This window comes from Bos grunniens, chromosome 17 (genome assembly GCF_055505025.1).
Source record: "Bos grunniens cultivar Pamir isolate PY7600 chromosome 17, Bosgru_T2T1.0, whole genome shotgun sequence".
In the NCBI taxonomy this organism is placed as follows: Eukaryota; Metazoa; Chordata; class Mammalia; order Artiodactyla; family Bovidae; genus Bos; species Bos grunniens.
Window position 1 is genome coordinate 58377784 of NC_141181.1, and position 14251 is coordinate 58392034.

General features: G+C 57.9%; 1 protein-coding gene across 20 annotated transcripts in view; it reads left to right on the plus strand.

Moving 5' to 3' along the window:
• TESC (tescalcin) overlaps nt 1-13984 on the plus strand; it is a 65379-nt gene extending 51395 nt beyond the window's left edge. For 6 of the 20 annotated variants that reach the window (XR_015144568.1, XR_015144570.1, XR_015144572.1 and 3 more), the window contains 6 exons: nt 5067-5206; nt 6895-6956; nt 7061-7228; nt 10726-10773; nt 12745-13164; nt 13733-13984. Coding sequence is in view for 12 of the 20 variants with exons in the window: in XM_086348022.1 (XP_086204148.1) it covers nt 5067-5206; nt 6895-6956; nt 7061-7228; nt 10726-10773; nt 13546-13645; nt 13733-13782 (568 nt within the window). In the remaining 8 variants the exon portion in view is untranslated. Of the gene's footprint in view, nt 1-2061; nt 2132-5066; nt 5207-6894; nt 6957-7060; nt 7229-10725; nt 10774-12744; nt 13165-13545; nt 13646-13732 lie in introns of all 20 variants that reach the window. The other 14 variants (XM_086348025.1, XM_086348029.1, XM_086348031.1 and 11 more) reach the window with 6 other exon arrangements.
• The last annotated feature ends 267 nt before the right edge of the window (nt 13985-14251 follow it).

A 14251-nucleotide genomic window follows, 5' to 3' on the forward strand; every position in this document is an offset into this window, starting at 1 on the left:
TGTGGGGCATGAAGCAGGTTGGCATCTTGCAGACGTCACTCTGGCTGCCAGTGGGTTGTCGGGGACTGAGGCCAGGGTCCCTCTGGCTGGAGCCAGGACTCCTGAGTGCAGAGGGATAGCGATGGGTGGCTTTGAGATACTGGAGGGGGTGACAGAGGGCAGAGGAAAGTGAGGGAGCTGGTATCTGAGGAATCACCCCCAGCAAATTGTCACACGTCCCTTCACAGAGGGATAGTTTGAAGTCACGTGGTCCGTGGTGAAGACGGGAGTAGAATTCAGCATCCCCACCTCCTTTTTAACCCTGGTTCTGCCTTCGGAATCCCAGGGTGAGGCCTGGGAGGGTGGGCAGTGAGCAGAGCAGGATTGGAGGGGGTGGGTTCCTGACAGGTAGTGGAGCGGGGATGGGGTGATGTGGCCCCCAACGTGGAGACAATATGGCCCGTGGGGTCTAGGGTTGGAGGTGTCGCAGGAAGATGGTGAAGGGTGACCAGAGTGTCGTGGCGCCTGACACGAGAAGGGGGCGGCGTGCAGATGTGTGTGTCTGTGTGTACACAGGCCCGCGGGCGCCTGCCTGTGAGGCTTGTCTCTGAAAGACGGGATGAGACCGGGGCAGCTGTGAGGTTGGCCGGGCTCCGGGGACCCAGCCTTCTGTGCTTGGAGCTGGAGGGGCTGGTGTCTTCATGTACCGGGTGGGCCAAGATGGGGAGAGGGGGACACCCCAGAGGTCCCAGTGACCCCGCTGCCCCCCGGGCCTGTGGAGCCCACCTGGGGCCAAGGGCTTGGTTCTTCTGTCCTCACCGACAGCCCAGGAGGAGAGTGGCGGGGCTGGAGGGGGACCCCAGGAAACCTCTACTGCCCTGATTGGTGGGGGCGGGGCCGTGGACACCAGGAGGCTGCCTCACTTTGCTCATATACGGAACGATGACGGTAGTAACAGCCCCTGCCTCATGGCGTTGCTGTGAGGCTGTGCTGAGGTGACGTGTGTTCAAGAGCCACGGTACGCTCAGTGCTCAGTCGCATCCGACTCTCTGCGACCCCGTGGACTGTACCTGCCTTCCCCCACTGGCCCCCCCAAGGCTCCTCTGTCCATGGGATTCTCCAGGCAGGAATCCTGGAGTGGGTAGCCATTTCCTTCTCCAGGAGATCTTCCCAACACAGGGATTGAACCCTGGTCTCCCGCATTGCAGGCGGATTCTTTACCATCTGAGCCACCAGGGAAGCTGTTCCTTAAAGCAAGGCTGGCCGGAGGTTGCTTGGCCCTCCGCTGTCCGCTGGGGAACTGGGAACAGGTTCCAGGAGTTGTGTTTTCAGGTGGGGGTGGAAGTTGGGTGTGGCCAGGCTGCTCTCCAGGACTGATACGCTGCCTGCCAAGGGGGCTGGGCCTGGGCCCGAGCTGGAGCAGAAACCTCCCTCCAGCCAGAGGACAAGTGGCCCTGAATCCACAGTCAGAGGCAGGAGAGACCCCCGCCTTGCTTGGAGCATCCAACGTTAGGACAGAGCCATGAGCGCGGGCACAGGCAGGTGCCTCCCGAAGGATGGAGGGAGACCCTTGGTCAGTCAGGGAATGTTGGGTGTCTGCAAGGTGTCATCAGGCCTTTGAGCCCCTGATGAGGGGTGTGCGGCCAGAAACGGGGGCAAGGGCTGGGCTGAGACCTGGGAGACCAGGTGGAGGCTTGTGGTGGGGGGAGTCACCACAAGAGCTGGAGAAGCTTCCAGAGAGCATTGAGCAAGGGAGCAACAGAGTCTAATTTGCTTTTTTTTTTTTTTTTAATTAATTTATTTATTTGGCTGCATTGGGTCTTAGTTGCAGCATGTGGGATCTAGTTCCCTGACCAGGGAGGGAACCTGGGCCCCTGCGTTGGGAGTGCAGAGTCTTAGCCACTAGACCGCCAGGGACATCTCTGACTTGCTTTTTGCGGAGCTCATCCTGGCCTCTGCCGGTCGGGATGGTGGAAGCTGGCCCAGGCTGTCCTAGGAGAGAAGAAGATTGGATATGATGGGGAGGGAGTCGGGGGGTCCCCAGGCCTGTAGTGCGGGCGGCTCTCAAGACCCCTGCTCTAGGGAGTGACCACTGGAAGCTGATGCAGGACAGTGAGCAGGAGACAGGGAGGACAGCTGCCCACAGCAGGAGGTGAGAGCCCACTCCTGCCCCCGGCCCCCTGTGGGTTCTGGGACCTCAGCCTTGGGCCAGCTGCTTACAGACACGCTCTGGAGAAAGGGAGGCCCCTGGTGAGTTGGTGGACTGCCCAAGGTGAACAAGAAGAGGAGGATTGAGGAAAGGCTTCCCCAACCGAGACCTGGAGCCGCTCAGCATCTGTGCGTCCTTTGTATTTCTGTCCTGTAAGCTCTGCCAAGGAGTGATGGAGGAGTCAGAGGACAGGCTGGAGGTGGGAGTTTCCTTTCAAAAAGTACCAGTGTCTGCCTTGCATCCTAAGGTGCTTTGGGAACAAGACAGTGAAGCAAAAAGCTGTTTGGAAGGCAGCCGAGCAGGGTCTGTCCCCACCTCCAAGGGTTCTGGTCCTCACAGAGTCATTGGAGAGTTAAGGAAGTGAAAATACTGCATTCAAGCAGGCTTTCTTGCAAAAGAGTGCTGTGATGGAGGGCTGCAGGTTTGGATGGAGCCCCATTCTTTTAGGGCGTCCCAGGTGGCACTAGTGGTAAAGAACCCGCCTGCCAGTGCAGGAGACTTGGGAGACGTGAGTTAGGTTCCTTAGGTCAGGAAGATCCCCTCGAGGAGGGTATGGCAACCCAGTCCAGTATTCTTGCCTAGAGAGTCTCATGGACAGAGGAGCCTGGTGGGCTACAGTCTATAGGGTCGCATAGAGTGGGACACGACTGAAGCGACTTAGCACACACGCCCATTCTTCCACCCACTGACCCTGGCCTCGGGGTGCCCCACTGTGGAAATTGGAGTGGAGTGCAGGTGGGCCTGGCTCTGGGTGCTGTGTCTGGGTTTCCTCGGCCTCTGCCCTCTGGTCACCTTGAGAGACCAGGATGCTGGCCCACAGGGACCTCCCAGGGACATGGGCAGGAACCCCTTGCCCCTGAATTGGGTCCTGATGCCGAAGCAGCCAGGTCACAGCCTTCCCTGAGAAGCAGACACACATGGCCTGCCTGCCACAGGGTCCATCACGTTTCTCTGAGCTCATCTCCGTGCCCCTTGCTGCAGCCGGAACCCCCTGAGAAGGAGGTGCAAGCTAACCCAGTGAACCATGCCTCCTAGGAGCCTGATGATGCCTGGGGCTATTTTTACACCTTGTAAGTCTGGTCTGTGCCCCCGACAGCAGGAACTCTGAGGTTATTAAAAGTCTGTCCAGAGAAACAGTGGGAAACCTTTGTAAGAGATGATTTCAGAGAAAATTGAGGGAAAAAAAAAAAAAACACTCAAAGACTAGGCTTTCTGAGTCCTGGGGAGATCTCCTCTCATCTCTGCAGTTTGTTGTTTCACAATCCACCTTTCATGATCCAGGCTCGGGAGCCACTTCTTTCTGGAAAATCTCCTGGAATGGAAGCTTGGGGATAGTGAGATCTCCAAACTGTGAAGTGTGGTGGCCGCTGCAGGGGCAGGATTTGAAAGGGAACAGCTGGGCCCCTGCTTCCCCAGTGGCACAGCGGTAAAGAGCCTGTCTGCCAATGCAGGAGATGCAGGTTCGATCCCCGGGTTAGGATGATCCCCTGGAGAAGGAAATGGCAACCCACTCCAGTATTTTCACTCGGGAAATCCCATGGTAAGAAGAGCCTGGCGGGCTATAGTCTATGGGGATCACAAAGAGTCAGATATAACTTAGCGACCAAACAACAACAGCTGGGCCCTTAGAGAACCTTGAACGTGTTCCTTTAAGCTGAGATGTGGTCTTGACCCCAAGAGGCACCCAAGTGCATTTGAGAAGCACCATCATCCCAGGCAAACTGAGAGCTATCCCTTTGTAAGGAGGCACAGGGAGGGTACGGGGACCATCAGACAGATGGCGACCTGCCCCAGTAGAAGTTGATTAGTGGTAAGAGTATGGCAGCAGTGGGTCAGGAGCCCGTGTCTGGTTGGAATCGGCTCCGAGCTGTTTTCTCAACTCCTCTGCCAGGACCTGTACTTGGTGGCTTGTCGATGCCTTCACATGCATTTGCTGAGTACCTGCTGTGTGTTCAGCATGGGACGGACCCAGCCTTGGGTACCCTCCCCAAGCCCTGCCAGGAACTCAAGCCCTTTGCCACCCCTTCAGAAAAACACACCCGCAGGGACAACCTCAAACCTGTCCTGATCTGTTCGAAAACCTGCAGTTAATTGGTGCACTTTACACGTTGGTAGGAAACAGATTACTCAGAGTGCCTGCCAACAGATCACTGTGCCCGAGTTTCAGACAGCTGATAGAGAGCAGGAACTGGCAAACTTTCTCTAAAAGGCCAGAGAGTAAATATTTTAGGCTTTGCGGGCCACATCATCTCTGTTACAACTGTTCAGCTCTGCCTTTATAGCCTGAAAGCAGCCGCGGATACCATGTAAATGAGCAGGCGTGGCCGTGTGCCAATAAAACTTTATTTCTGGACGCTCAGATTTGAATTTCATGTAATTTTCACTTGTCATGCGATGCTATTCTTTTTTTCCCCCTTAACGTTTTTTTTTTCAACCATATCAAAACATACAAACCCTTCTTAGTTCATGGGCTATATAAAAGCAGGCAGCAGACAGGATTTGGCCCCTGGGTGACTCCCTGACCCTTTCGATCTAAAGGAAAGGATCACGAGACGTACCTGGTGAATTACCGCCCAACTCTGTGCACCATGCATGCCCAGCAGCCCCTGCCCCACAGACACAGCTGCCTGTGTCTCCCCCAGACCCCCAGATGGTGGTTTCTGGGTAGGGGGGAGTGCAGCACAGGGCTGGACTAACCCCCCAGGGGCCCCCCGGTGCCACCCACGAGCTGGTCGCTGGGTAGCAGAACCCAAGGCTGGGACAGCCATTGTAGGTGAAGCGAGTGCTTGGAAGGGCCAGTTTCTCTGGGGCTGTGGGCAGCAGCGAGATGAGCTTCTGTTTTGAATATATTTCCGACACCCCCTTCTTGCTCGTACAGGAACCTGCGCAAGGGGTCCAGCGGCCTGGCCGACGAGATCAACTTTGAGGACTTTCTGACCATCATGTCCTACTTCCGGCCCATCGACACCACCATGGACGAGGAGCAGGTGCAGCTGTGCCGGAAAGAGAAGCTGAGATGTGGGTGCCCGTTTGCATGTCCCCGAGGCCTGCTGTGCCCCTGCAGGGGGTGGGGAGGGTCAGGGAGCACCAGCTCTGGGCCTTGAGGAGGGGGCTTTCACAGCACAGAGGGTGCTCCCCCTCCTAGGCTGTTCTGAGACAGCCTCCTTGTTGACACTCCTCAGCAGCTGGTGATTTTCTGGGAATAGAAGGGTCTGTCGGTGATGGGAAATTGGTTTGGACAGACCTGGTTCAATCCAGCCCTTCCACTAAGCAGCTGTGTGACCTTGAACCTGACGGTGGGAACGCGGGCTGGACATGTGGCTGGTTCTGAGGCTGGAGGAGACCGCAGGGGTGCTTTCGTCCCTTGCCCCGGTCCACAGCCTGCCACCAGACTCAGCTTCACGGGGTGGCCTCTGCGGGCCCACGCCCCCACCTTTGGAGCCGCTCTGGCCCTGGATCTGAGTTCAGGGCGGCGGCACCCCGGCCCTCCCTGTGCACTTTCCCATGACTCCAGCATCCTTCTGCACCCCGCCCCCGAGGCAGCAGCGTCTGCAGGGAAATGTAAACACGGGCCTGGGCTATACTTAGCTCCGCACTGCACCGAGGGCTGCTGGGGGCAGGGGGATGGCGCCTGGTGTCGGCCCAGCTTCCAGATGGTTCCAAGGGCTGGGTCAGGGGTCATGGGGCCTATGGGATGGGATGGAGTCTGGTTCAAACCCGTGGCTGCCCCTCTGTTAATGAAGTGAAGTGAAAATCACTCAGTCGTGTCCATCTCTTTGCGACCCCATGGACTGTAGCCCGCCAGGCTCCTCTATCCATGGAATTCTCCAGGCAAGAATACTGGAGTGGGTAGGCTCTTCCCTTCTCCAGGGGATTCTCCCAACCCAGGGATCATACCCAGGTCTCCTGCATGGCAGGCGGATTCTTTACCGTCTGAGCCTCAGGGGAAGCCCCCCTTAATGGGGCAGCTGTGGGCAAATGCCTTCACTTCTCTGAGCTTGTCAGCCCCGTCTGTGACACGGGCTCGGGGAGGGGTCATGTGAGGATGAGGGGCAGAGATGCTTGCAGAGCGCCAGGCAGGGTAAATGCCGGGACCGAGGCCATCGTGAGCTCGAGGCTCCCTGAGGCTCAGCCAGGGGTGGAAAGGTCCCCTCCCCTTCAGCTCATGGCTCTGTTGGGATGTGGGCTGCTGAGTGATGTCAGTAAAGGGACCAGGTGACGTCACTGAGAGGGAAGCGAGCTGAGCAGCTGTGAATGCCCCTCAGGGGCCTGCTCAGATCAGCCAGGGGCGGGAGGGAAGCAGCGGGGTCTGTGACCTGCCCCAAGCCCAGGAAGGCAGCCAGCCTCTTGGGTGTCAGGAGTGACACCTTGAAGTCACGCTGCGCTGACTTCCTGTTAATGAGACTGCGCATGGTCCACTGGCCTTGGCTCACCTGATACCACCACCACGAGGCAGAGGTGTGTTGACTCCCATTTTACAGATGGGAAAGCTGAGGCTCAGGGCAGTGAGGTCGCTTGCCCAAGGTCACCCACCTGAAGTGGTCCGTCTGGCCCTTTGCCCTTGCCCCCTACAGCCTTGGCATTCGGGTTGCATTGCTGGGGGTGTTTTGCTCAGTTTGAGGGAGGGGTAGGTTGCGGTAACGGGGAACCCAGGGCTTCCGTCTGCCTCGCCTTACTCATCTTCCGCCTCTCCCCGCCGCCCCCAGTTCTGTTCCACATGTACGACTCGGACAGCGACGGCCGCATCACCCTGGAAGAGTATCGAAATGTAAAGTATGCTCCCGCGCCCGGCGGGCCCCGGCGCACCCCCACACCCCGCGCTCAGCAGCCTGGCGTTGTCCCGAGCTCACGGTGTGTCTGCCCCTCCGGCAGGTGGTAGAGGAGCTGCTGTCGGGGAACCCACACATCGAAAAGGAGTCGGCGCGCTCCATCGCCGACGGCGCCATGATGGAGGCGGCCAGCGTCTGCGTGGGGCAGATGGTGAGGGCCTGGGGCCCCTGTCTCCACGCTCCACTCTCCGCCTGCGGAGCCCTGCCCGCTGTGAGTCTGTGCTTCTGGAAGGCCTGGAGGGCAGAGACCTCACGTGGCCTGCTCACCACTCCAGCTGGGCCTGGCGCAGAGCTCTGCTCAGAGGCCTCACTGCTTTCCTGTCCCACCAGACCAGATCTGAGGTCCCAGTCCTGGGGGGTTGGGCCAAGCAGGGGAGGCTGGGCTTTGGGGGGCCACAGACCCTACTAGGTAGCCTCCCTGGGCCCACAGGTAGCACCTGGCACGGCGCCAGGCCCAGTTGGTGTACAGCACGGGCTCGTTGTCATTAATTTTATTATTTGAGGCGATTTGTGGCCTGGAGGGCAGGGGTCTCCTGAGGGCCCACGATCTGGCGTCCAGGGAGGAGCTGGGAGCAGCGGGGGCCACGTGTAGATGAGACAGGGGCTCGGCCATCTGGGTGTGTGGCTGACGAGGGTGGGAGGCTCCCGCTGGTATCAGAAGTGGTGAGTCATTTCTCAGCCGGGCTCTCAGGCCTGGGGTTTCTCCTCCCGGCTCTGTCGACACGGGGCCCTCTGGGGTTGCAGGGTGTTGAGCAGCGTCCCTGGCTTCTACCTACTGGATGCCAGTCACACCCTCTAAGTCATGACAAGCAAACGTGTCTCCAGACACAGCTACCGTCCCTGGGTTGGTGCTGGGGTGGGGTGTGTGTGTGAAGTCACCCGCAGTGCAGAACCGATGGAGCAGAGGGCACAGGGACGGACGGTCAGGGGACTGGGAGCCAGCGCGTCTGTGAGCGGCCACGGCTGGCACTCACGGGCTCGGATGGTGCTGTTGGGGGGAGGGGCAGTTGCAGGTTCCCTTAGGAGGCTCCAGGCACCCCCAGGGTCCTCCAAAGGGTGTGCGCACAGTGTGTGCAGGCGCCATGCTAGGTTCTTCACGGGCATTGCTTCATGGACTTGTAGCCTGTTTCATTGGTTCCAAGTGAACTGAGGGGAACCAAGGCTCAGAGGCATAGGAATCTTCTGGATTTCCTGGACAATGACCTTGGACTCTCTCTCTTGCAGGGGCTCTGAGGGCAGGCACATGATCACCTCCATGGACTTTGTTCCTTGCGGGGGGGTGTCTCAGGTGTTCCCTCTGAGGCCACCCCGTCTGGATCCTGCGTATTCACTGTGGCTGCTGTCCCAGACACCACCATGGCTTTGGGGTCACCCCAGCCCAGGTGGAGGGCTGTTTTTTTCCTGCTGGAACCTGCTGTTTGTGCCCAGGCCCGTCACTGTAGACGGCGGGCCTGGGCCTGCCCCCAGGGGCAAGGGGGCTGCGGTCACTTTATTGACCTGCATTTTATCTGTCTGCTTTAGGGGCCCTAGGGAGGCTTCTGAGTTTGGTGAACCCACCCTCTTCAGCAGATTAAACTGCTGCAGAAAGGGCTGGTGACCTCGTTGGGGAGCGCAGGGATCCCCGGCTGGGCTGTGTGAGCAGAATCCTCACTTGATTTAATTACACTCTCCTCCGATAAATTGCTCCCTGTCGTACTCCAGTTTCAATTGGCGAGTTTTCTTAATTTGCTGTCGTGAAATCGCTGGCAGCTGCTGGTCTGCATAGAATCCACGCATCTTTGGAGCCCGTGCCGGCTTCCTGGGAGGCATCCCGCCACCGTGGGCATCATCTCCCTCTAGTTACCAGTCCTAATGTTTTCTCGTGTGGTCGTCGACCAGATAAACACAGGGGCGAGGGGCGGCCACATCCTTTCATACTGCATGGCCTCTGAGGACACTTGACATATCTGCCAAAGACAGATGAGGCATCGCCCACCATCATGGACTTCCAGGGCCGGTTGTCCGGTGTGGCTGGGATCTTTCCAGAGTGTGTCTCTGGGAAGCCTTCCTGTGGCTGGAGGGTGGGCCGGCTTTCCCGGGGCCTCAGCCCCAGTGCTTCCCCGAGCCTCTGGCCCCTCCACCTGCCTTGCTTCCACTGGGCACCCACCCTCCAGGCCAGGTCTCGGGCCAGCGGGGCCTCGCTCCCCTCGGCCGCCCCCAGGGACCTAGGGTGGCGGGCAGGCGGACGGCAGCCACTTCTTCTGTCTATTGACCCTGGTCAGGAAGAGCAGGCAACCCTAGGGACAGGGCTGGTCCAGGCCTTCTAAGAATCTGACGTTTTTCATAAAATTAAAAAGTATATCCCAAATTAGATTAAGAGCAGAGCCCACTTGAGGGGGCTGTTGTGAGATTCGCATCAGCTCATGGTAATCACGTTGGTAAAACACTCGTAGAGAGCCTGCTGCTGTTTTCTTCTTTTTTTAAATGAATTATTTATGCGTTTATTTTTGGCTGCGCTGGGTCTTGGTTGCTGTGCGTGGGCTTTCTCAAGCTGCGGCGACAGGGCTTACCCTAGTTGCGGTGCGCTGGCTTCTCAGAGCGCTGGCTCGGTCGTTGTCATGTATGAGCTTAGTTGCCCTGTGGCATGTGGGATCTTCCCGGACCAGGGATCGAACTGGTGTCCGCTGCATTGCAAGGCGACTCTGAACCACTGGACCACCAGGGAAGTCCCTAGTGTTTTCTTAACTATGCATCAGAACAAATCTCTGGGCGGTGCATAAAGAGAAGTGCGTCTCTCCTGGTCCTCCTCCCCAAAGAGACCTGCCTTTGATGGGTTTTTCCCGACACAGATCAACGCACACACGTGTGTCTTCTAGTTCTGAGTCACACAACGTGGCGTTCAACTCCCCCGGCTTCCTCATCCCCGTGCTGACCCTGCATGTCCACAGGACAGGTGGCAGCCATCTGCAAGCATCTTTCTGCTCCTTGTTTTTTTCTTCCACCGGGTGCATATCTTGGAGCCTCTTCCATGTCAGCCCATCTGGGATCAACCCCTTCTTCGTGGTAATCCGTAGCCCGGACGACCACACTTTCTTTAGCTGGTCTCGTGTTGACAGGCGGTGGGATGTCCACCCAGTTGTCACAGGCACAGAGGGCGCTGTGGGCCGGGGCGGGGGCTGTGGGGACTTGGTCGTAGTGGCATCAGGGGCAGGAGCCCTGCTTATCATCTTGTGCGTCCCTGTGTGCACAGGTGACTCAGCAGGAGGGAGGCTCCTGGACCCCATGCCATCAGGGTGACTCACAGGCGAGAAGGGGTGGGCCGTGCAGGCTGGCCTTTCATTCTCTTGGCCCTTTCCCAGTGTCTGGAGCGCCGGTCAGCCCAGAGCTGCTCTTAACCAAGCCTGGTTTGAGAAGGCAGAACAGAGAAACAACAGGGGGTGTCTGTTGGTGGCCACCCCAGCCTCTGTGCCCACCCCACCCCGCTTCTTTTCCCATCCTTGTCGGCCCTGTCCTCCCCAGGAGCATAGGTAGGGGGTGAGCCTGCACCGGCTTCCACCCTACCCTCAAGGGGATGCTGGAGTTCAAGGTGACCAGCCCCGAGCTGGAGGCGAACAGTCCACAGTGTTCTCGTGGTCCTGCCTGCACACTTCACCCCTCTTTCTGTGTCGGGGGGTGGAAGTGGAGGGTCCCTGGGCAGAAGCCACTCACTGCACCCCGTTCTCTCTGCAGGAGCCCGATCAGGTGTATGAGGGGATCACCTTTGATGACTTCCTAAAGGTGGGTGCCTGGGAGCTGGGGGTGGGCACGGGGGCTGCGCTGGGGGCTTGCAGGGGACCCTGCTAGTCAGGAAGAGACAGGCATCTCGAGTGAATAGAGTCTAGCCTGAGTGTGGCCTTTACAGTGGTTTAAACTGGTGGCAGAAAGTGAAGAGGAACTAAAAAGCCTCTTGATGAGAGTGAAAGAGGAGAGTAAAAAAGTTGGCTTAAAGCTCAACATTCAGAAAACTAAGATCATGGCATCTGGTCCCATCACTTCATGGGAAATAGATGGAGAAACAGTGTCAGACTTTATTTTTGGGGGCTCCAAAATCACTGCAGATGGTGATTGAAGCCATGAAATTAAAAGACGCTTACTCCTTGGAAGGAAAGTTATGACCAACCTAGATAGAATATTCAAAAGCAGAGATGTTACTTTGCCAACAAAGGTCCATCTAGTCAAGGCTATGGTTTTTCCTGTGGTCATGTATGGATGTGAGAGTTGGACTGTGAAGAAAGCTGAGAGCTGTAGAATTGATGCTTTTGAACTGTGGTGTTGGAGAAGACTCTTGAGAGTCCCTTGGACTGCAAGGAGATCCAACCAGTCCATCATAAAGGAGATCAGTCCTGGGTGTTCTTTGGAAGGAATGATGATAAGCTGAAACTCCAGTACTTTGGCCACCTCATGCAAAGAGTTGACTCATTGGAAAAGACTCTGATGCTGGGAGGGATTGGGGGCAGGAGGAGAAGGGGACGACAGAGGATGAGATGGCTGGATGGCATCACCGACTTGATGGACGTGAGCCTGAGTGAACTCTGGGAGTTGGTGATGGACAGGGAGGCCTGGCGTACTGCGATTCATGGGGTTGCAAAGAGTCGGACACGACTGAGCAACTGAACTGAAACTGGTTTTACTTATGTTTATTGAAAGGGTGATCATAGTCACAGACGCTGAAAACAACTTAGCAAGTACGAAAGGGCCTCTGAGGAAGGCTCCGTTTTTCTCCCCATCAAGTCCCTGGTCCCCTTTCTCAGAAGCACCCTGTTGATAGCTGGAGCCAGGGTCTGGAATGTTCCATGACTGTGAGCCCAGCTCTTCCCAGAAGTACACACTGGTGCTGCCCACGTGTGGTCCTGCTGTCCTCCTGGGCCTCACAGACAGTGCTGTGTGCCCAGCTGCCCACCTTCTACCCTGGTTAGTGGATGTTCAGGCCTCACCCAGCCTTCACATCTGTAAACGTGCCCGCAGACTGGGAACGGGGGCCCTGGGTGCTCTAATCGGTGAGGAGTCAAGCCCCCCTCCTGTATTCTGCCCACTCTTTGGCCCTGAGTACCCCAACAGTGGGGTCCCTGCACCCCTTCCAGGAGCTGAGGAAGATGGGAGGTTGGGGCAACAATAGCCAGGGGCTCCAGCGCTCCCAGGCAACCCTGAGAGAACGAACAGGCCTGTGCCCAGGACGGGGCCGGAGACCCCCACCCCATGGCTGAAGCTCTGGGAAGCCGAGGGGCAGCCTGCCTGAGGGGCTCCCCCAAAGTCTGAGCCACCAACTTGGCCGGTCATGGCAAGAGGAGGGGCATGGGTGGTACAGACCAGGCCTGAAGGAGAGACTGGAAGGGTCTGCTGGGCTGGAGGAGGGCAGCCTCCTTTCTCAGGAGGGGGGCAGGTGGGTGGGGAGAAATTGAGCTGGCATTTGTGCCATGGGTCACCTTGGCATGCGGAAAGGTGGCAACACCCAAGCAAGAACCAGAGTGAGCAGTGAGAAGACCAGGGAGGCCAAGGGGAGGTTAGGGAGGCTGCTTTAAGCCAGAAGACGAGATGAAATCCTTTCTGGCCCCAGAAAACCAGCTTCTTCCCCCGCAGTCCGTTCCCCAGCCCTGCCCCGCCTGCCTCCAGGGCTCCCAAGTCCGTGGCCCCTGGGCTTTTCCCCACCAGCCGGCCACTCCGGTTCTCTGAGCCCCACTGTGACCCTCTCGTCACCTTGGCATTTGGCAGAAACCACCCTGGGCATCCAGACATCTCTTCCTGGGAACACCCTGCCCACCTAACAAGGAAAGCGCCTGGGGCTGTGGGCTTGTGAAGGTGGCTGAAAACGTGCCAAGGCCTCCCTGTGGCTTGGGTGCCCACAGCACTGTGCTCGCCCGAGCCACGTGGCTGTCCCTGCAGATGTTGAGGGCGACACTGAGAGTCTGAAGTTCTTACGTAATCAGGGAGACGGTGACCAGTCACCGCCCACCACACCCCTCGGGCCCTGCCCGCATCCTTCTGGCCGTCTCACCATCCGTGGTCCTCTTGGGCCCCGAGTGGCCGAGGAGCAGGAGTCCTGGGCGCTGGAGCTCGTAGTGCGGCGTGGGGTCTGGTGGCCTGAGTGTCCGCTAGGGACCTGGCCAGGATGGACCCTGATGGAGGTGCCAGGTATGTGGTGACAGACTTGGTCTTTGGCAGAAATCACCTTTCCTGGGCAGGAGCTTGTCTTTCTGGAACACTGTGACCTATCTCTGGGAGGTTATAAAGACCTGTCGCGACCTTTGAATGAATGATGGCTTAATGCGATCTTAGAATTACACAGCTCTTAACAGTTTACAAGCCACTTCTATGCAGGATTCCATGGGAGCCCCCACCACAGAGTGGGCAGCACAGGTGGTGGTCTCCACGTCTTTCTGGTGCAAAAGAGGTTTAACAGGGGCTCAGGAATTTGCGTGAAAATCACAGAGTCTGAAGTGGTGGTGGGTGGGATTCGAGCGACTTCAGCTAGGAGCCTGGATTCAGCACTTGATTAATAACTTGCTGTGACAGTCCAGAAAGAATCCGAACGTCAGAGCCCAGTTAACCAGCAAAGAGGCAGATGGAGGAGGTTTTGTGCTTCGCTCTGGATCTCACCTGCGGGGGCATCACGGTGGGCGGTGGAGGTGGGTGGGCGGGGAGTGGCCGGGGGTCTGGGGGAGCGGGGGTGCCCACTCACGCCGCTCTGTCCGTGCTCCAGATCTGGCAGGGCATCGACATCGAGACCAAGATGCACGTCCGCTTCCTTAACATGGAGACCATTGCCCTGTGCCACTGACTGCCCGCCCCCATGGAGCGCCTGCACCGGGATCTGGGCTGCGCAGGGGGCCCGTTTGCTGCAGCCGTTATTGTAAATAGCCGACACGCCTCGCTCATCTCGTTTTCCCGCAGGGTATGGTGTGTGGGACTTTGGTGTTTTTATCTCTAATAAAAAAGGAAAAGGGTTTGGTAATGAGCGTGGCTCCTGTCTGTCCCCCACGTCCATGCGTGCAGCCTGGCCGTCTGGTGGCCCAGAGGTTGACCGTGAGGAGCAAGCAGTAGCAGCTAGTTCTCAAAGGCTGGTTTGCAAGGGGATTTTTTTTTCTCCCTTCCTGCCTGGCGTATTTGGGATTAACAGGTTGCTGTTTTCCCGACACAAGTGCTGGCAACTCGTCTGCCTCCTCAGTCTCCAGCTCCTCCATGGGGGCAGGGGTTGGGGTTGGGGGCTTCCTGGGTGTCA